At 41.1% G+C, this 18,663-nt stretch overlaps 3 protein-coding genes across 4 annotated transcripts; all 3 read right to left on the reverse strand.

Annotated features, from left to right (window-relative positions):
* Positions 1 to 1,004: 1,004 nt before the first annotated feature.
* cidec (cell death inducing DFFA like effector c) lies at positions 1,005 to 5,916 on the reverse strand. 2 transcript variants are annotated; one of them, XM_026346972.1, is made up of 6 exons: positions 5,740 to 5,916; positions 3,550 to 3,615; positions 3,295 to 3,448; positions 2,895 to 3,044; positions 2,188 to 2,378; positions 1,005 to 1,477 (listed from the first exon to the last, which is right to left on the reverse strand). In XM_026346972.1, the coding sequence occupies exons 2-6, from the start codon at positions 3,600 to 3,602 to the stop codon at positions 1,297 to 1,299; spliced, it is 729 nt and encodes a 242-aa protein (XP_026202757.1). In that variant the 5' UTR covers positions 3,603 to 3,615; positions 5,740 to 5,916; the 3' UTR covers positions 1,005 to 1,296. The 2 variants fall into 2 exon arrangements, with proteins under 2 accessions (XP_026202757.1, XP_026202758.1); XM_026346973.1 differs by lacking the exon at positions 5,740 to 5,916 and adding an exon at positions 4,057 to 4,219.
* A 1,934-nt stretch (positions 5,917 to 7,850) lies between these two features.
* LOC113154811 (urocortin-3-like) lies at positions 7,851 to 9,024 on the reverse strand. The gene has a single exon (XM_026349190.1). It carries the CDS (start codon positions 8,575 to 8,577, stop codon positions 8,200 to 8,202), a length of 378 nt encoding a protein of 125 aa, XP_026204975.1. The 5' UTR covers positions 8,578 to 9,024; the 3' UTR covers positions 7,851 to 8,199.
* Positions 9,025 to 11,174: 2,150 nt separating this feature from the next.
* Positions 11,175 to 18,662, reverse strand: LOC113155051 (cytochrome b-c1 complex subunit 1, mitochondrial). The gene is made up of 13 exons (XM_026349529.1): positions 18,541 to 18,662; positions 17,070 to 17,210; positions 16,884 to 16,970; positions 16,186 to 16,315; positions 14,295 to 14,493; positions 13,967 to 14,046; positions 13,459 to 13,574; positions 13,131 to 13,274; positions 12,312 to 12,472; positions 12,095 to 12,180; positions 11,915 to 12,003; positions 11,752 to 11,827; positions 11,175 to 11,654 (listed from the first exon to the last, which is right to left on the reverse strand). Exons 1-13 carry the CDS (start codon positions 18,601 to 18,603, stop codon positions 11,590 to 11,592), a joined length of 1,437 nt encoding a protein of 478 aa, XP_026205314.1. The 5' UTR covers positions 18,604 to 18,662; the 3' UTR covers positions 11,175 to 11,589.
* Position 18,663: the final 1 nt, after the last annotated feature.

Raw genomic sequence — 18,663 nt, forward strand, 5'->3', positions numbered from 1 at the left:
ACCAACGACGCAGCTGCGCCGACGAGCTATGTGCGCATTGACATGACCATGTACACAAGGTGCGCTTCTGTTGTCAGAGTAGCAAACAGCAGACGCAGAAGTTTCAGCTGAATGTCTGTTGAATACCCAACTTCAAGATCATCCAAGACACCAGCAGGTGGATGTTGGTTTCCTTTTCCTGTCCAGCAGCACAAACTAAACGTGCTGCCAAACAAATGTGGTTTAGAAATGAGCAAATGCCCACTACATGCAGAACGCGGTGCGGATACAAAACACCATACTGAGCCCTTGGAGAGGGCGCGTGGCAGCAGGCACCTCATTCATTTCAGTGCAAACAGGCAGTGTATGGTGCATGTTCCTTTTATGATGTGTTGCATGTGGGTGTGCAGCTACAGTGCATGCATTCATGTGTTGCAGTGTGACAAACAATAGGAAAATACAGGTTTTTTTATCTCGTTCCACTTACACATCCATAGCATTCAATACATTAGTCGAGTTACTGTCTTTTAGGAAAATACAACTAAAACTGAAATCCTGTTGGAACCATGTTTGGCCTTGTCCTTCTCATAACATCTTCTTTAGATGGACAAAAGATGCCAGTGGACAGGAGAATGATTTGACCTACTAAAGCCTCTGCTTCAGGATAGATCAGAACCAATTTGGCTAAAATCTGTCCCCGGCTTTTTGCTACCACCATCCAAGACTTGACGGTCAAAGTGGCACTTGCCCCACCAGCTGTACTCGTCTTTCTTGGAATAATGGTTTGCTTCCGTCACTGCACCTCCTGCAGCTGCTAGCTCTTCCTCTGATTTTCTGAGGAAAGGGCAAGCTGCAGCTGACAGGACAGTGCAGGCCAGGGGACAATTAGGGAAGCGTGGGAGATAACTGGGCCTGTTGCCAATTACAGAGACTGATCAGGAACTGTCACCCCCCCACCACACACACACACACACACACACACACACTTGTGGATCTTAAATTGACTTTCAGGAACGGCAAAGTAAAAAAGTGTTAGTTTTATTTATTTATCTCCATAGGAAAAAGTTACAGTTGTGAGTAAAAGTGCTTTCTGAGGAATAAGTTGCAGTGTTGGCTTCTACATACATGACACAAAAACAATGTAACAGATCAAGAAAGTGACTGTGAGAAGAGACTGTTGCAATGTCTAACATGTTCCCAAAATGCACAGGAAACTGTGACATGACCAGGTAAAGATCACCTGTTCGTAGAAGTGACATCTACTCTTTGTCCTAAATCTAAGAATGGACAGTCGTCAGCATCAGCTCGAGTCCATCATTAGTGGGAGATCCTTCGCAGCAGCATGCTCTGCAGCTGCCTGATCCTGCTTTCCTGTGGCAGTACCAGGCTCTTCTCTGCCTGCTCCTCTTCCTCTAGCAGCTGCTCAATGTAGCAGGAGGAACCCAGCAAGATGTGGCCTGTGGCCTGCATGGAGAAGATGGTCCATCGCAGAGCCTCCCTGGAAGCACAGAGAGGGTAAGAGAGATGATACATACAGTATGTATGGCAATAGAACATGTGTTTTATCGAAGAATTATATATACAAGACAAAAGCACGAGAGACCAACAGCCCAAGGGGAAATGACAAGGAATGTTCAGAGCCCATGACGGTCATTTCTCATATCTCATAACACTGACATTAACAAACATCTTTCATGGCATAAATGCCTCATATTTGACTAGTGTGTAAATTTAATCCTCTCTGACAAAGCTCTGAGCCAAGCTGAAAACCAGCAGATCTCAATGGTGATGACATAACTCCTCCCAAAATTAATCTCAGTAAAATCTAGCCTTTGTTCTGCTGTAATCTGACTATTTTAAACTCTGCCACCCACACGGGTATACATGGTAAAATACGACTTTATACTTTACATATTAGAGGCTGCACTCAATACTGTAACTGGTGTTGATGTGTTATAAAAGCAGCCAACATACAGGAAAGGAACCGAATTGTTAGATGGTGGTTGCCCTGCAAAATGTGATGTGCTCTGTATTATGGATTAGAAACTGATCATCTCTAACAGGATGAAAATATTACTGGGGATCAGTAAAGTCACCAGAGAGATGCTTTAACATGAAGAAAAACAGACACATGAATTATATAATAGTTCAAACAAAAGCATAAAAATATCACAAGGTCTTGGATATTTGGCAGCCTCTTTCACTCACTTCAGCATCTTTTTGGCAGCGTAACAGCGCAGGTCATAAGACACAGAATAAACACCATACAGTGTTGCCTTTACATTCAGACATCCAATGAAATCCTTGGGGTTGTTCTTGTAGAGGTCAAAGGTCAGTTTGGCCAAATCTGTTCGGTTCTGCTTCCTGTGTTCACAGAGTTGATTTCTGGGGGGGCTGTTCTGTGAGGCGACACAAGAAAACACGAGGCAAATGACAATGAAGCAAGGTCAGTGTGAGGTCACTGGGAATGTCTCTTTGGAAGAGGGAGCGAGGTGCAAATCACTGCTTGCAGTGAATTGATTGATGTTAGGTGAACACCATTCACATGTGATTATACCTCTGGGACTGATTAATATTCAACCCCAGCCTTTATTTTCTCTCAAATAATTATGAAGGAAGAAACTAATCCCTGGTGTTCACCCCGTATTCTGTCTTTGCAAAATAAGCGACATGTTACTCCTTCATTCAGTTTTGAAGGATAACACATTTACAGTTCAGATTTGTGTCCAACCCATATTTACTGCTGCTGCAGTAAAGACCAATGTATCTGTATCTGTTTCGTCACTACATCAAAGAATCATTGCCATAATACAGTCAAAAAGCAGGCAGTCAATAGCTTCCTACTGCACAGTTCAGTGCAGCAAATGTCCAACAGTGTCACCTAGTGGGAAATGTGAGAAGGGTTAAACACATACAGGATGTGGGGTCCACTTCTGTCCTTTGTCCAGCACCATGAGGACAGCGTTTTCAGGAACTGTCTGGAAGAACTCCTCTGTGTCCACGCCTGTGCCGTCTTCATCCAGCACCAGGGCGCTCACACATGGTACATTCAACGAGTCACTGACCTGGGACACAAAGAGACAGCGAGTGCATCACTGGGGAGGTAAAAGTGTCACGGGGCCAGATTCACATTACTCCAGAGGCAACAATTCTCCCAGGGTTCTTTAGAGAGATTGAGAACGTTGCAGCAGTAAGTGAGTTACAGGCCAGGTCTTCTATACACAGTGTGTGGTTTTACTATTCCTTCAGCTGTCTGAGTCACTGACTACCTTAACTTTAACCCTAACATTCAACATCTCCTGCCTCTTTCCTCACCTTGTTCAACAGGTCTTCTAGCCCATCTGCCATGATGCCCTTTTTCACGCTGCGGTCAGCTATTGTGACCCTGAAGGGTCTGGGCCGAGGACCTCGACCAGAGAGGAGCTGCTGGGTCATAGAAGCACTGGCTGACACGCTGGCTGTTACACACCTGAGAAGAAACAAAAGATACAAGTCAATACAATCTGTACATGCCAAATGGGAAACCTTTCAATTGACTAACCAACTGAATGTGTGAAGCACTGCTCTTACTTAGAGAGGGAAGACGGAGTCAGAAGGCTGAAAGACTTCATGGCATAATCCATCTGAGACCTGCGACTGAAAGCAATATCAATTTAGCACCTAGTGTTTAAAAGCAGGGTACCAATGTCATCACTGACAATGTGTATCATTATTAATAGAGCTCCTAGGAGGTGCTAGATATTGTTCTTTAGCAGTTGTTTACTGTTCTCAGCTTAACATTTCCCTGTTCCCAACTCACATGTGATGTACTAACCAATCCAAGCAAAGAGGACTAAGAGTGAAATTCAAGGGAAACTACACAAGTAGAATTAGCCAAGATTATTTTAAACACTTTTAAAAATATTAATACTTGTAAATATATATATATACAGTTTATTTATACAGTTCATTTATATATAAATGAACTGTATAAACAAGGTTGTATCTTGTTCATAAGGAAAGCGAAGGTTACGCATGAATAAACCACACACATTTTACAATAGTGTCCTGATTTATAAAAACATAAAATAATCTTACAGTTCTAGAGATGAAATTCCCCAGCTGCTGTCCTGATGCAGTCCTTATTGTGGTGGTTTTACTCTTGAAGTGCTGCTCCTAACGCTGACTTCACCACTAAACCTGTGTGATAATGTTCACTCTCTCCCCGTTGCTGTTTCTTGCACCACTTGGTCACTGAACTTTGTGCTCATGACTGTTGAGCTAGTTGCAAGTCGGCAGCTTAATTGAGTAATTCTCCATGAACACTCCCACTGACCCTCCCCACTGAAAGGCCTGGATACCAGTTTGTCATGACATTTACATTTTACATGAAATACGTCATGGTTGTGACAATGTACAACTGATTACATTAACCCCCCACCCCGCATTTACCATTGAGTGTTATGTTGCACATAGTTTTCTGCTATATTCAGGGTTTTTTTGTTTTGTCTTTTTTAAACTAAACTACTTCTGTCCTTATGAAAGCAACTCATACAGAGTGTGTGTGTGTGTGTGTGTGTGTGTGTGTGTGTGTGCGTGCGTGTGCGTGTGCGTGCGCTCTGTGGATTATCTACATTAACCTGGCCATTGTTTTTGGAAAGGCATTAAGGGTAATTACCCAAAGCTTAAGCCACCATTATTTATGATGTCAGAAATCACTGCGTGGCTAAAGAGCAGTTGGTACAAGTGGTAAGAAATGGTTTATCATTTTAATTTTATTCTAGGTCTTGTTTCATAAAATTTTACAAAGTTTGAAGATTTGTCAAATCAAATTTAAAGTAAATTTGATTTTAAATACAGTTTTGACTTAGCTAAAATGTCATAAGGCAGAAAAGTAGAGATGTTGCTGATTTTTCCCTTTAATACTGGAAAATAAAGTAAATAACTCATAAATACAGGTATTCACTAACCAAAAAAAACAAAAAAAAAAAAAAAAACAACCCTGTGGCTGCTTTGCCATCCTGTATACTGTAGACTTAAACAGGTAAAAACTAGTAGCTAATCTGATTGTTTGTTTGGGTCAGAGGTTAAGAGTTTATGTGACAGTGCTGATCACTGAAAAGCACCACCTTTGTAAACTTCCTAAATGAGGTCATCATTAAATGTTCACGTCATCTGACACGTTGCCTGCGTTGTGCCTGTTTATGAGGACGAGGTGTGCCGAGCCCATCACATCACATTACATTACACAACTAAAGCCACAGGTGATCTGAGATCAGCCGTGTACGCCATTAAGGATTGAACTTACAAACTGAGACAGAATCTTAATGTCATTTTTAAATCTACACATTCAGCTGAGGTCTGTAAAAAGTTTAAAGATAGCTGAGTGTTTAGCCTTTTACCTGCTGCAACAACAAACCCAGTGCAGTTAATGGCACCAAACTTTAGTTCAGTGCAGTTCACATTTACAGCTGAGCAGCACAATGAATTCAAAAGTAGGAGTTTTTAAGTACAACTACAAAGTACAACTAAGAGAACATTAGGGAGGAAAAAGCCCCCAGAGAGGACAGTTTGATACGAGAAGATGTCGGACAAAGAGAAGTCAGCGTGTGTTTCTCTCCTGACGGAGGAAAAACACGGCGCCACAGCTGAACGCACAGGTTTCTGCTGCTGTTCGAGGTGTTAAACTGCATAAAAGGTGAACACACGTCGACATTAAATAACTCAAGCAACGTAAAGCCCCGCTGGAAAAAGGGAAAAGAGTAAAACCCAGCCACTTACTTTCCCCGGTGTACTCCTGCGCTCAAGTGTCTTCACCGGCCCGTCGCCGCCTCACTGACGCCAATTACCAACACCTGGTCTGACTAATTAACGCCATTTAAACGAGAAGCTGCCAGCGAAGAAGAACCCCGATAATTAACCTACAGCAAGACTCGTCTGTGCCACATTTCTAACTAACAGTCGAGACTAATAACCTGGTTAATAGTGAGCAGACTGATAACCAGGTTATTAATAACCAGGTTAATAGTCAGCAGACTAATAACCTGCTTATTAATAACCAGGTTATTAGTCTGCTGACTAGAAGAAACCCGACGAGGACGCCGTGCGGTCAAGCGACGAACTGCAGGTAAGAAACACCTGCTCACATGACAAAAACATAAACATAAATATAATTATTGTAAAATTCACTGAACTATTAGAGATTAAAACACAGTGTTCTCAAACCTGTTAAAGTCTCTGTAGGACAGAGTTCAGACCCCTTGTCGTGTGTTCCCTGGTGGTGTTGGAGGCACAGAGACATCAAATGATACACAGACAAAAAGGATGAATGTTAAAAACAGAAAGTGAGTCAGAAGTTGATTTGTCTTCTTCTTCTTTATAAACTCATTCTCAACCCTCACGATCTGAGTATATTTCATCCACCTGACTCAAATATAATCTTCAACAGGAAAATACTGCATCTGTATTCACATTCACTCCCTAGACAATGTTTGGGTACATTTAGCTGTGAATACCACTATACTGTCATACTATTATATACTAAAATTTTATATTTTTAAATTATTCTCAGCTGGTTTTTAATCTTCTTCCACCACCAGTAATGTGTTTGCGGCATGTTGATGTTAAACTTGCTGAAATGTTGAGTAGTTTAATCTGTGGCATCACATTTTATTAGATTCTTCTTATGTTATGGATGAAGTTCTCAGTTAAGCCTTAATTTAAAAAAATACTTTTTATATAGTATATATAGTATTAGTATACTAATTCTGCTACATCATACGTGCGATGGTGCAGTTGAAGCAGCTGTATACTGTGTGCTACCAGTGTTGACAACATCAGGTTTATTTCTTGTTTTATCAGCAACTACTGTAGCAGAAATAAATGTGTCCAAGCTAATCTGTGAAACAACTTTGAACACAACTGAAAAGGCTAAAAAAAGACTGTGGTGTCTCAGAAGTCGTCACTCATTACATAAAACACGGTAGCCCTGCAGTTATATTTCTATTATGACAACGTCCTAGTGATGAAAGGAGGGCTGCTTTTTTTTATTATTATTAAGGATTGTAGTGCGGTTTTACTCCTTTATTTTAAATATGCAAAACATAACTTCTAGAAAAAAACTGTCAGGTTTTGTGATAAGTGTATTAACAGCAGTGATAGGTGCTAATGTCTAAATAATTGCTTTATTATTTGTATATTTTCTGGAGTAGTTTCTGTTGTTCAGCACTGCATAGTGGCTAATTTATATGTGCTGTATTCTGTTTCACAGTAACAATTGTTATTAACAAGTGTGTGTGTTAGATTCAGCGTGGCTGCATATTTGATAAAATATCAATTATATATATTATTATAGTTATATCTGCACAATATTGGCCAGAGCTACAGTATTATTCAAGCTGTAGTAGCTAGAAGTGATACATGAAATACGTCAAGGTCACGACCAGTGTAGAACTGAACAAACTGAAATGTAAATCAGATGAGCAGTTTTTGCACTGCTGCTTCACATTTCATGCTCAGTGCAGGAGCACAGATGAATCACGCCACAGATATTAGTCTAATGGGGAACAGATAATGCATGAGACTTAAAATAGCTGTGACTTGTTTGTGAAACGTATCCAGTATTAGTGAACAAAAGTCTATAGAAGGGGTCTGTTGTCAATATCCTGCCCATGTTTTTGTCCTGTTATCACACATCAGACCACGCTGTGGGTGACGCAGGCTCATTTGGCTCAGACCCATTCATTGGTGTTTTATGGCTTGCTGATGCTTGTAATTATACTAAACATGCCTGATATCTCTACAGAGTAAAATGAATTGGACTTGGGGAAAAAAATGTGATGATCATATTGGATTTAATTGAACAACCTTTTCTTTGAATTCAAGATTACGCATGCAAACACAGAAGACAGATTTCAGAACCTGATCAGAGTTTCTGGTGAATAATCTTTGAGACAAAAGACCAGCTTCATCTTACATTGTTTGACTTTGTTTGCAGTGTCCTTCCATTTAGGATGTTTGAAATTATTCTCAGTAAGTCCAGAGTGTCTTCTTTGTGTATTGAGGTAATATAATTATTAAAGACAAGTATAAAAGTAAAGCTAAGCTCTAAAGAATAGATACTGACTGCAAGGACTGTTTTCACCCAAACTAACATTGTTTCTAACCAGGTGCCAGTGCCACAAATGTGTTAACTCTGCTGTGAAGTGAGATTTTCTCCATCAAACTGCTCCCAAGGGCTTTTCATTTCCTCTTGCCTATTCGTGCCATCAGTTCTGCATTTGCCGCAGCCTTGGTCCTCATGTCCTGATTCTTGGCCAGATCGATGAGGACACTGAGGATGCTGGTGGGAACATCGAGGGACAGGGCGAAGCGGGACCCCTGCTGGGCTCTTTTTGGCACCTGGGAGGCTGGGCGGGGTGCTCGTGCCCGCCTCAGCACCCTGTGATGCTCTGACCGGAGCAATGAGTTCAACACTCCGCTGTGGTTTAGGATGTCGACAGCCAGCACATCCCTCTGTGTGTCTTCATCGAGTTTAGCAAGAGCAGAACTGCTTCTCTGGCTCTGGACAGACAAGGGCAGCAGCAGAGCCAGGCAGAAGCACGCATAAACACTTAACATGGTCAGCACTGTCTGCAGAGAGAGACGGAGAAAACATCAACCAGTGGCTCAAAATTACACAACTGTGACACTGCAAGGGTTCGCTCAGTGATTGCAAATTTGATTTACCCAATAATTACACTGTGGCCAGTTATTACTGAATTCATATCAACACCCCACTCAAGTCCTAAATGACAACAGTGAAACAAATGGTGTGAACAGTGGGGATGCCACACAACAGTAAAATAATAAGAGTTGAACTGAAGTGGAATATCAACATCCATAACCTGTAAAATCCAACCAAGACTTACATTTGAGCAGCCCCGACCAGTGCACATAAAGTAGGCATGGTGCAATAACTGGCATGAAGTAGACATTTGTGCAAGTTTTAATACCCCATAAATAATGAATGATTAATACACCAAAATATTTACCCACTTCACCTATGAAACAATAATTCTTTGACCAACTTTTTTTTTTATATATCATGCAATATTTCCTGGACTTACACACAGGTAAACCTGTGTGTGTGTGTATATATATATATATACCTATATATATATATATATATATATATATATATATATATATACATATATATACATATATATATATATATATATATATATATATATATATATATATATATATATATATATATATATATGTATATATATAGGTATGGTCAAATGTTATAATCACAGTCCATACTTACTCGGTGTCACCCGAGTGAAAAGTTAGTAACTTGACAAAAGGCACTTCTTCCTCTGATCCAAAGCTTGGCTCAGCTGAAGTTCTCTTTTATGGGAGCCTCAGAAATCCTCTGATACGGCCTCTTCTGTCGCCCGGCTGCTGCTGCTGCTGCTTCAGCTATTGGATGAGCGACCTGTGCAACACGCCGCTGGATGTTCAACTGGAGTTCTGCCTTGTCCACGGCTTTGTCTTCCACCACGTTGGTCTTAGCTGTGACACTGCCCCTTCCACTCTGTTTATCTTTCACATCTCTACACCCTCCCCTCGCAGCATCTAATTTCCTCCACGTTCATTGCCATCTTTCTTTCTAAAAATAACACTATTATCACGATAGTTTCCCTATAATAAGGTGGATAGTTGTCTCGTTCTGCAGTCAAGTCACAAACCCACCAGATCCGTTCACAAATGATTAACAAGCTGCAAAAACAAAGCAATTATTAATTAGCTAATTATGTCTTTTATGTCATACAGGGGACCTCAGCTGAGTTGATGGACTTTTCTGTAACCTCCAACCATACCTGTAGGATCATGCAGAAATAATCTAGCCTGTCACCTGAAATACAATATAGTGCTTCCACGAGAACAAACAATATCCTATATCACAAGTTCACTGGAAAAATATAATCAATTCAACACAATTTAAAAAGTGTCACAGTTTTACTGTATCAGGACCTTGATCAGAGATTCTCAGGCAAAGAGTGAATCTTTCGAGCATTTACTATACATCTGTATAGTTGAGCAGAATGTGAACAAGCAGCCTCTGTCCCAAAATCCACAAAGAGCAGTGTTACATGAGTGAGCAGGCCTGAGTTTTTTAACATTACTGTGGTTAAACTCTACAAGTATTTAGTCAGGAACCACAGCCATGTGCAGTGTCACCTGTTAGTTTAGGGAGAAAACTGCATTTTTAAAAAATGTGTTCTTAATAATTAAGTAGAAAAAAAGGAACTGAAAGATGTGTTGCTTAAATTTGAGATTTCCAATGACAGGCTTTCTTCAGTATCTACTAACCAATATAATCACTTCCTACTGCTGTAAAATTCTCAGATGTGATCTTCAGTATCTTTCAGCCATTTGTGTTTTCTTGCATGTCAGCTTGAAATACTTGCTGGGTACAGAATGGAGGGGGGAAAAGACTAAGGAACAATCACAAAGAAAGTCTTCTGGAGAACAAGAAGGAAGAGGCAGCCAGGCCCAGGAGGGAGGCTCAACAAGACAAAGCCTACCTCCTTTTCTGAGTCACCTCCAGTACAACCCATCAAGGGAGTTATCCTCATCTGACTAATGATATGAATAGTGTACGAACAGCCGGATCTTGATAGTTGGCCCCTCAGGAGCCCCCAGAATTATGATCCATCTCACTTACCGATAAACAAACATGGGTCACATAAATGTCATCCAGAGGCAAACCGAGATCTCCAAAGTCATACCAGTAACACTGTTGTCAGAGATACAGAATGACGCAGAAGTATGGAGGTTGTTATTCACAATACAACATACAGTGCATAATCATCGCAGGTCCTGGCTTTAACACTCACGCAGCCAACTGATGTAGACTGTGTACACTCAAACATTTGAACAGTGGAGTCCTGATCCCTCTGCCAATTTGAAATATTTTATAAACTGAACTGTTACCAAATTATAAATGGTAAATGGTCTGCACTTATATAGCGCTTTTCTACCTAGATGGTACTCTAAGTGCTCTCAGTGCTTTTACACTGTCAAAAAACTACAACAAAACCAGTATGCAGATGAATATTACACTTAAATGGTCTGCTGTCTTTGAGCGTAACGTGTTTTGTATTAGATATTTTTACAAGCAATCTGCAACATACCGTGTACACTGAATGAGAGAACACGCAGGATGTGTTTAACAGTATTTTATTTTTGTCAGAATGGGATCTTCTGTTATGTACAATAGAGGACAGCAACACGCTAGAGAAAAGATAAATATACTCCTGCTCCAAACTGGCTGTATTCAGTAACGTGTACTGTGTCCAGCAGATGATAACTCTAAATTCAAGTCTGCCCACTATCCCCTCCCCTCCAAGTCAGGTCCAGGTGATGCCCATGGCTAACGAAAGGAGTAATCAGTGGGCAGGCAGGGGGAGGGACTCCAGGAGAAGACAGAGGATGGGTGGTTGTCTGTGCTGTCAAACCAACATCTGGACAATTCTCAGGTGTTCACTTTTACAGTGATAAGAGAATGAAAGCGGGATGTGGTTGAGGAGGGAAATGAAGAGCAAATGTGGGACACACGGAGCAAAAAGACAACTTATCTTAAAACCTGAGCCAGTACATGGCACTGCGCATTCTGTTGTAGTCGGGCAGCTGCTCAACAGGGCCTGGTGGGACAGAGACAGAGAAGAGAGATCAGAAGATGTGCTCACAGCACAGACTGCGACTTTCCTGCAAAAACAGTCAAACCACAGCAGTACTCACCAACAGCTGCCACAGCAGGGCACTTGTCGTAGATGTATTTAGAGCAGACATCACGTACCATCTTGGGGGTGACAGCCTGAAGCAAACATGAAGTGCAAGTCAGAAGTCATCCTGAACAAAGACCTTAACAATTTAAAGAATATAATGTTTTTTGTCAACTCACATCAATCCGAGCATCCCACTCTGCCAAAGGAATACGACGGCCGTAGTTCAGGATGTGTCTACCAATGTCGTCGCTAATTGGAGTTGTTCCTAAAGGACAAAAAAAAAAAGTGTGTTGGTTATGGTAATATGCATGTGTTTGTGTATGTGTGTGTAAATGCATAATAAGCATGTTACATACCATTGAGCTGACCAACCAGGCTGGCCTTCAGGGCGTTCTTGCCTCTGGCAACATCACTCTCTGTCACTGTGGTGCACAGGTTCATCCTACAAGGAGCAAAATATTGAAGAGCAAGACTCAACATGTGCATCATCTTGCTGTATACCTGAAAGTTGCACAAGCTGTTTTGTTCAGTGTGTGTGAGAGTTTGTGACCTCATCCTGAAGTCATTACTAACCAGGCATTCTGGGCCAAATGCATCATGTCATCAATGTGGTGTTTATCAGACACAAAGTAAATTCCCAGTAGGCCAGTGTCACTGTAGGAGCAGTGAAAAGTCTGGAAGCTGTGACACAGGTTCTCCTCCACTGCCAGGCGAGCCAGGCGGCTGCTCAGATGCTGCATGTGAGAGGATAAAACAAAACTTGTTATTTTACTGTTCTTCAAACTGTGCACACCAGAATCAAGTAATGGGTTGAAAATACACTGCCCTGTCTAGAAAAAAAGTCACCACTGAAATTTAACTAAGAGCCTCTCATTGGATAATTACTGCATGGATGATTATGTTTCAGCTCACAAGTTATTTACCCCTAACTGAAGCAGTGAGTAGCTTCTCGTTTCTTAAACAACCATGAATCTAAAATCAAGAACTGCATTATTAAAAACTTAAAGGATAGTGAGGAACCATCATCTTTGAGGGGGAAAAAAAATCTTGAATGATCGTGATCAGCAAACGTTTTTGGACAGGCAGTGTTGATTTATGTTAAAAATCAGAGAGCGGGGACTGACGGTACAGTGATACTGTTACCAAAAGTATTCTATGACTTATATAAGATCTTGTTCTTCACCCCTGACCCAGCTTATTAGAGAGGACCATGATTTACTCCTCCATAATGGTCACTCAGGACATTAACAACTTCAAGTTGGCAAAACTTAAAGGGTAGCACTAAAACACACATTCACATTTTTTACCATAACAGCTGTTTATTTTATCACACTTATCTTTTATAAGCTGCATAAACTAAAACACACCTGTACAAAAACATATTTCACCAACCTTTCCACCACCATAGGTGAGGTCATAGCTGCCAACAATGGAGTTGGCTAACATGAGGGGCACAATGTCTGGGCTGGCAGCACTGGCCCCCTCCACAGCAATGGCAATGTGAGCCAGTGGTAAAGCATCATCACGCACACGGATCTAAGGGGATCAGAACAAATAAGAGATATCTGAATAAGAGAAATAACCTGTGAATATCAATACAGGTCTTCCATTTTCATTAACAAACCAAAGAATTGTTTTTTAAAACTTTAGGTTACGGACATGTATAGTAGCGGAGATACTAGAGGATTACAATAAATAAATAGCCAATCAGCAATCTCACCTCACTGCCTGTAAATCGGCAGGGTGACAACACAGGGACGGCATCTCCCTCATATTGAAAAGACACTCCACTGAAGTGATCTTTGGCCAAACTGACCAGCTCCTCGTGCTTCACGCCTTCAGATAAATAACATGGGAAAACAGAAAATCACAGGCTATTAGAGTACCTCCTTACAGTGGGTGTTATTCCAGATCATAACTACACAATATTTCTGTCTGACACAACGGTCATTGGCCATTAAAACCCACTGCCAGAGACCAGCTTCATATAATGTGCTTTTACGTGTGACTATTCAAGCGTTATCCATACTTCAGAGCACATTAAATCAAGTGATTAATGCAGCTTAATGCTAATGGCAGTATCAACTGGGTTCCACCTTGACGTAAGAGCAGCAACAACTTCACCATGTTTACAGTTGTATCCAGCTCTCTCTCAATCTTACTGATCATTGTCACCAACCAACATGTTATGGACAGTGGAAAATATTCACAAAGAGAAGAGATCCTACCTCCAGCAGCAGACAGCACCATGCGAGGGGCTTTGTAATGGCTGTTGATGTAATCCACCAAGTCCTGGCGGGTCAAATTCCTGAAGGAATTAAATACGAATTCTGTCAATAAGTCAAGGATGTCTTTTTGAATATTACAGAGGATACTATGATGCAAAATGGCTAAATAATAGTGTTGATGTTACTACTTCTGAAAGCATAGCCAATGTCATTACAACACTGCACTGTTTTAACAGAAATATGCATTTGATAAAAGCAGTACTGAGCTGTTTGGAGCTTAAGGCTAATGTTGAAATGCTCTGTGTGTAAAGCAAGCAGTTCCTCCTACCTGGCATTGCTAGGTGGTCCCAGCACACTCTGTGCCAGAGGAGTGCCCTGGAAGGCTGTGGCATGCAGCAGGTCCAGGCAAACTTCCTGCAGGTTGCCCTCAACTTCCTCTAGCTCATTAAGTACCACGGCCCTCTGCTGTTCAATCTCTGCCTCATTCAGCGAGCAGCTCTGCACCACCTCTGCCAGCAGCTCTACGGCTGAGAAGCATAAAGGAAATATGAACGCTCACAGCTAAAAAAAAAAAAAAATACAGTATGCATATGCTTTGTGCCAAGAAACACTGAAAAGATACAGTAACTGCCCCATGTAGGACAAGACTGAGTAAGAGAGAAATACTCTGCTAAAAAAAAATTAAAAAGGAACACACATCAGATTTCAGGGGGTAAAAAAATCATGCTGGATATTTATACTGATATGGACTGGGCAGTGTGTTATGAACGAAGCGATATCACATCGTATGATGGGAATTATAATGATCAACCTATAGACGGCTGAATTTTTTTTGAAGACACCTTGAAAGTGTGGAAAAATGATGCAGCTGATTAGTTCATTTTACTGACAACAACAGACGATGTCCAGAGGTTTATCTCCTCCCAGATCTGGTCCAAGACATAGCTGAGCTCCCGGACAGTCTAAAGTGCAACCTGGCGGCACTGGATGGAGCAAAACATAATGTCCCAGAGGCCTTCTACTGAATTTTGGTCAGGCCAGGGTTAGTCAGTGGCATCAATTCCTTCCTTTCCAGGAACTACCAGCATACTTTCACTACATGAAGCCAGGCATTGTCACCAGGAGCAACACAAGACCCATTGCACCAGTGTAGGGTCTAACAGTGCGTCCAAGAATTTCATCCCGATACCTAGTGGCACTCGGGCTGCTGTTGTCTAGCCTGTAGAGATCTGTGTCACCTGTGAAATGCACAGGGGCCCAGAGGCACACCTGACAATTCTAGTGTTCCATGGCAAACGTCCATCGGGCAGTGCGCACAGAGCCCACAAGAAGACGTCTGGCCCTCAGGCCAACCTCATGAAGTCTCAATTGTTTGGTTAGAGAGATTCACACCAGTGGCCTGCTGGAGTCATACAGTAGGGCTCTGAGAGTGCTCATCTTGTTCCTCCAAGCACTAAGGAGCAGATACCGGTCTTATTGATAGGTTAAGAACCTTCTACGGCCCTCTCCAGCTCTCCTAGAGTAACTGCCTGTCTCCTCTACTCTGTGCTCCTGAGACTGTGCTGGGAGTCACAGCAAACCTTCTGACAATGGCATGTATTGATGTGCTGGAGGAGCTGGACTGTCTGTTTAACCTCGGTAGGGTCCAGTTCACCTCATGCTACAAGTAGTGACACTAACATTAGCCAAATGCAAAAATTGTTTAAAAAAAAAAAAAAAAAACATTTCAGAAAAGATGAAGAGAGAAAAAATGTTAGTGGCCTCCACCTGTAAAATCATTCCTGTTTTGGGGGTCGTCTCATTGCGGCCCCTCTAGTTCACCTGTTGTTCATTTCATTAACACCAAAGCACCTGAAACAGATTAACAACCCCCTCTGCTACTTAACTGACCGAATCAATATCCCAGAGGTTTAACTGACTTAATGCTAAACTGAAAAGAAAAAAAAAAAAAACTAAAAAGTGTTCCTTTAACTTCTTTGAGCAGTTTAGTAAAGTGCATCTTCAATGCAAAGGGGAGTTTTAGAAAATCACTCATACCCCAGAAGGAGGTGACAGCTGTTTGTACGTTTGTTGAGAGATTTCAACATCATCAGCAATCTGTGCATTTTCCATAAAAACCATGCAGGTAGACTCATGATACAATTTGTGAAATTAAATCACAGGCCCTATTCTTAAAAACCATCAATTACTTTATTCCACAGCTAGGGATGTCTTCTAACCTTTAGGCAAGTCTTTGGCTAGGGTCTTCATGTAGTATGCAGTGTGCTCTCGGGAGGTGTAGGCACTCAGGTGAGCACCCATCGACTCCACCTGCTGCTCCAGGGCTGTCTGAGGGTGCTTCTTGGTTCCCTGGAGAGCAAGAAGAAATGTTGATGCAAAGAGCTATGATTATCACTGTTTAGCATCACTAGCTGTACCTTAAGTGTACTAATTTTAAATATATGCAAGTGACAAAAAAATGAACAAATAGTGACTATACTCTGCAACACTGAAGGCACTGAGTAACAAGCCAATCAAGGTAAGTATGGCTATGAGGGCTGGATCCAAATATAAGGATATTTGTTCGTTGGAGAGGTATTTGGTTTTATGTTTTGATATTTGAAATACATTTATGATTGATAATAATTTAACTGAAACTGCACTGTTAAAATGTGGAAATACATAGGCTACATAGGCTCAATCACTGCAGTGAACATGGGAACTTGCAATATGATTTGGATTTATTAGACTTATTTTATTGGGAAAAAATGTTCTGCTTATTAAAATGTGCATGCTGCTGCAAAACTATGCGTTTTCTCTTGTATGAAATGTTGTGTTATGTGAAAGGTCACTGTGCCTTGTACCTCATAAATGAAGTAGAAAAAAAATTATCTGCAAAAACAATTTAAATAGGAGATTTGAGGAATATGGGGTCTACCTTGAAAGCCAAGTGCTCCAGGAAGAAGCCTGCCCCATTGTTCTTCTCACTCTCATAGCGACTACCGGCACTGATCCACAATCCAACCTATAACAAAGAGACATTTAAAAAATGGGAAACATATTGATATGCAACAATTGCCTAAGAATCTATGGTCCAAGGTGGCAGGCTATTGCTGTTACTTACAGTGCATGTTGCATGTCCAGTCTCCTCAGATGCGACCCTCAAGCCATTGTCCAGAGCTGTGAGGCGCGTTTCTGGGACTCCCAGCAGGCTCTGGGCATAGCTGACAGAGGCCTGTCCACGCCTCAGAGACAGCAGGATGGGCTAAAGAGGTGGAGACACCAGAAGTGATTTTAAAATCCTGTAATTTAATAGTGCTGTTAACATTCATTAGTTCATTAGGCACGTCCACGTTTCTTGTGCTTCATAGCATGAAGGCCTACAGATATGTGAGCATATTTGAACGCTTTTCCAACATCAGCCATAGACTGCTACTTGTTCTTAGATAACAAGAAAGGTACGTTTCAGGACAGGTCCTATTTGTCTGTTATTACAAAATACTAACTCCTCTAGTAGTACATGTATTGCCTGTGTCATATTGCTATCACTAGGTAATACATATTTCAAAGTTTTTTTAATATTAAAGTAAATATTGCATTTGCAGCATATGCTCTTTGAAGGGTCTATTTTTTGCACTGCAAATGGCTACAAGTTTCAAAGCAAAGTGAAAGCAGTAACTGAGCAAAGAGAAGCTTATTTCTGGGCTCTACTTTTGATTACAACTGCATGACTCTGTCTTGTTGACCAGTTCACATGCAAAGGTTTGACCAAAGACATCTAGACTGACAGCTGAGTCCACTTTATCTACCAAATGATACTCCTCAAAAGAAACCAAACCAGAGCACAACAACAGTAAATTATTATTTATGTTGTAAAAATGTGTAAAAACGTGCAGCTTTGTCTACTTTTTGTGTATCACGTGGGATTGTAGGAAAATGGGAACTACTTTAACTATTTTGGAACTACTTTAACATATTATATATGTTTTTACATTATATTTAACATTACCACTAATCTAAAATGACACTACAATAACACGCCATTAGGTATTCTCAATAATTGCAGTTAATACCTATCAGTAGAGTCATGTTTTACATTTCTAATCACAGATACTAAAAATACTTTATTAATAATCAAACATTATGGTGATCAACAAAAAAGACAGACGTGTCAGCATCTGTCTTTCCAAAGTCAAACGCTACATAACGCTGCTAGCCGCGGTTAGCCAGGAGGCTCAGCTGCACTGTGAGGACAAGAGAGGGCAAGTAACAAACACCACAGCTTCTGACCTTGTGAATGAATATCGGCGACTGAAACTATAGCTGGTAGATCTCAATAACACGCACATAAAGTGGATGCTAAACACCAGCTGGTTATTGTAAGCCACAGCCAATTATTTGACAGTTGACCTTGTATTCGCTGCTAGCTAACTGATGCTAACCGGTTAGCTATCGTTAGCCAGTTAGCCTGTTAATTTAGCAAACTGTCGACACTCTTACTTCAGTTCAGCATAGTACCAAAACAAAAACAGTACTGGTAGTGGCTTAGACTTTTTATATTGCAAAAAGCTTTATGCCTTAAAATGTATTCTTACACTGCGGGTTTTGGCGAGGGCTCGACCCACGGTGCTCCCAACTCGGCACACGGACGCCGCCATTTCTCAGTAGGCTCACAGAAAGCAGGACAGTGGGGGCTGAGCTCGCTTCTTCTTCGCCGT

Source organism: Anabas testudineus, chromosome 5, assembly GCF_900324465.2.
Source record: "Anabas testudineus chromosome 5, fAnaTes1.2, whole genome shotgun sequence".
NCBI lineage: Eukaryota > Metazoa > Chordata > Actinopteri > Anabantiformes > Anabantidae > Anabas > Anabas testudineus.

What these genes read in the sequence shown, in the direction of transcription:
- cidec (XM_026346972.1), bottom strand. Translation starts at nt 3,602, where the DNA reads ATGGATTATGCCATGAAGTCTTTCAGCCTTCTGACTCCGTCTTCCCTC. An exon ending in AGAAGTGGACCCCACATCCT is followed by an intron (nt 2,379 to 2,894) that starts GTATGTGTTTAA and finishes GTCGCCTCACAG; the next exon opens with AACAGCCCCCCCAGAAATCA. An exon ending in GCTGCCAAAAAGATGCTGAA is followed by an intron (nt 1,478 to 2,187) that starts GTGAGTGAAAGA and finishes CTGTGCTTCCAG; the next exon opens with GGAGGCTCTGCGATGGACCA.
- LOC113154811 (XM_026349190.1), bottom strand. Translation starts at nt 8,577, where the DNA reads ATGTTAAGTGTTTATGCGTGCTTCTGCCTGGCTCTGCTGCTGCCCTTG.
- LOC113155051 (XM_026349529.1), bottom strand. Translation starts at nt 18,603, where the DNA reads ATGGCGGCGTCCGTGTGCCGAGTTGGGAGCACCGTGGGTCGAGCCCTC. An exon ending in GGTGCTGTCTGCTGCTGGAG is followed by an intron (nt 13,575 to 13,966) that starts GTAGGATCTCTT and finishes ATTTATCTGAAG; the next exon opens with GCGTGAAGCACGAGGAGCTG. An exon ending in GCCGATTTACAGGCAGTGAG is followed by an intron (nt 13,275 to 13,458) that starts GTGAGATTGCTG and finishes TGATCCCCTTAG; the next exon opens with ATCCGTGTGCGTGATGATGC.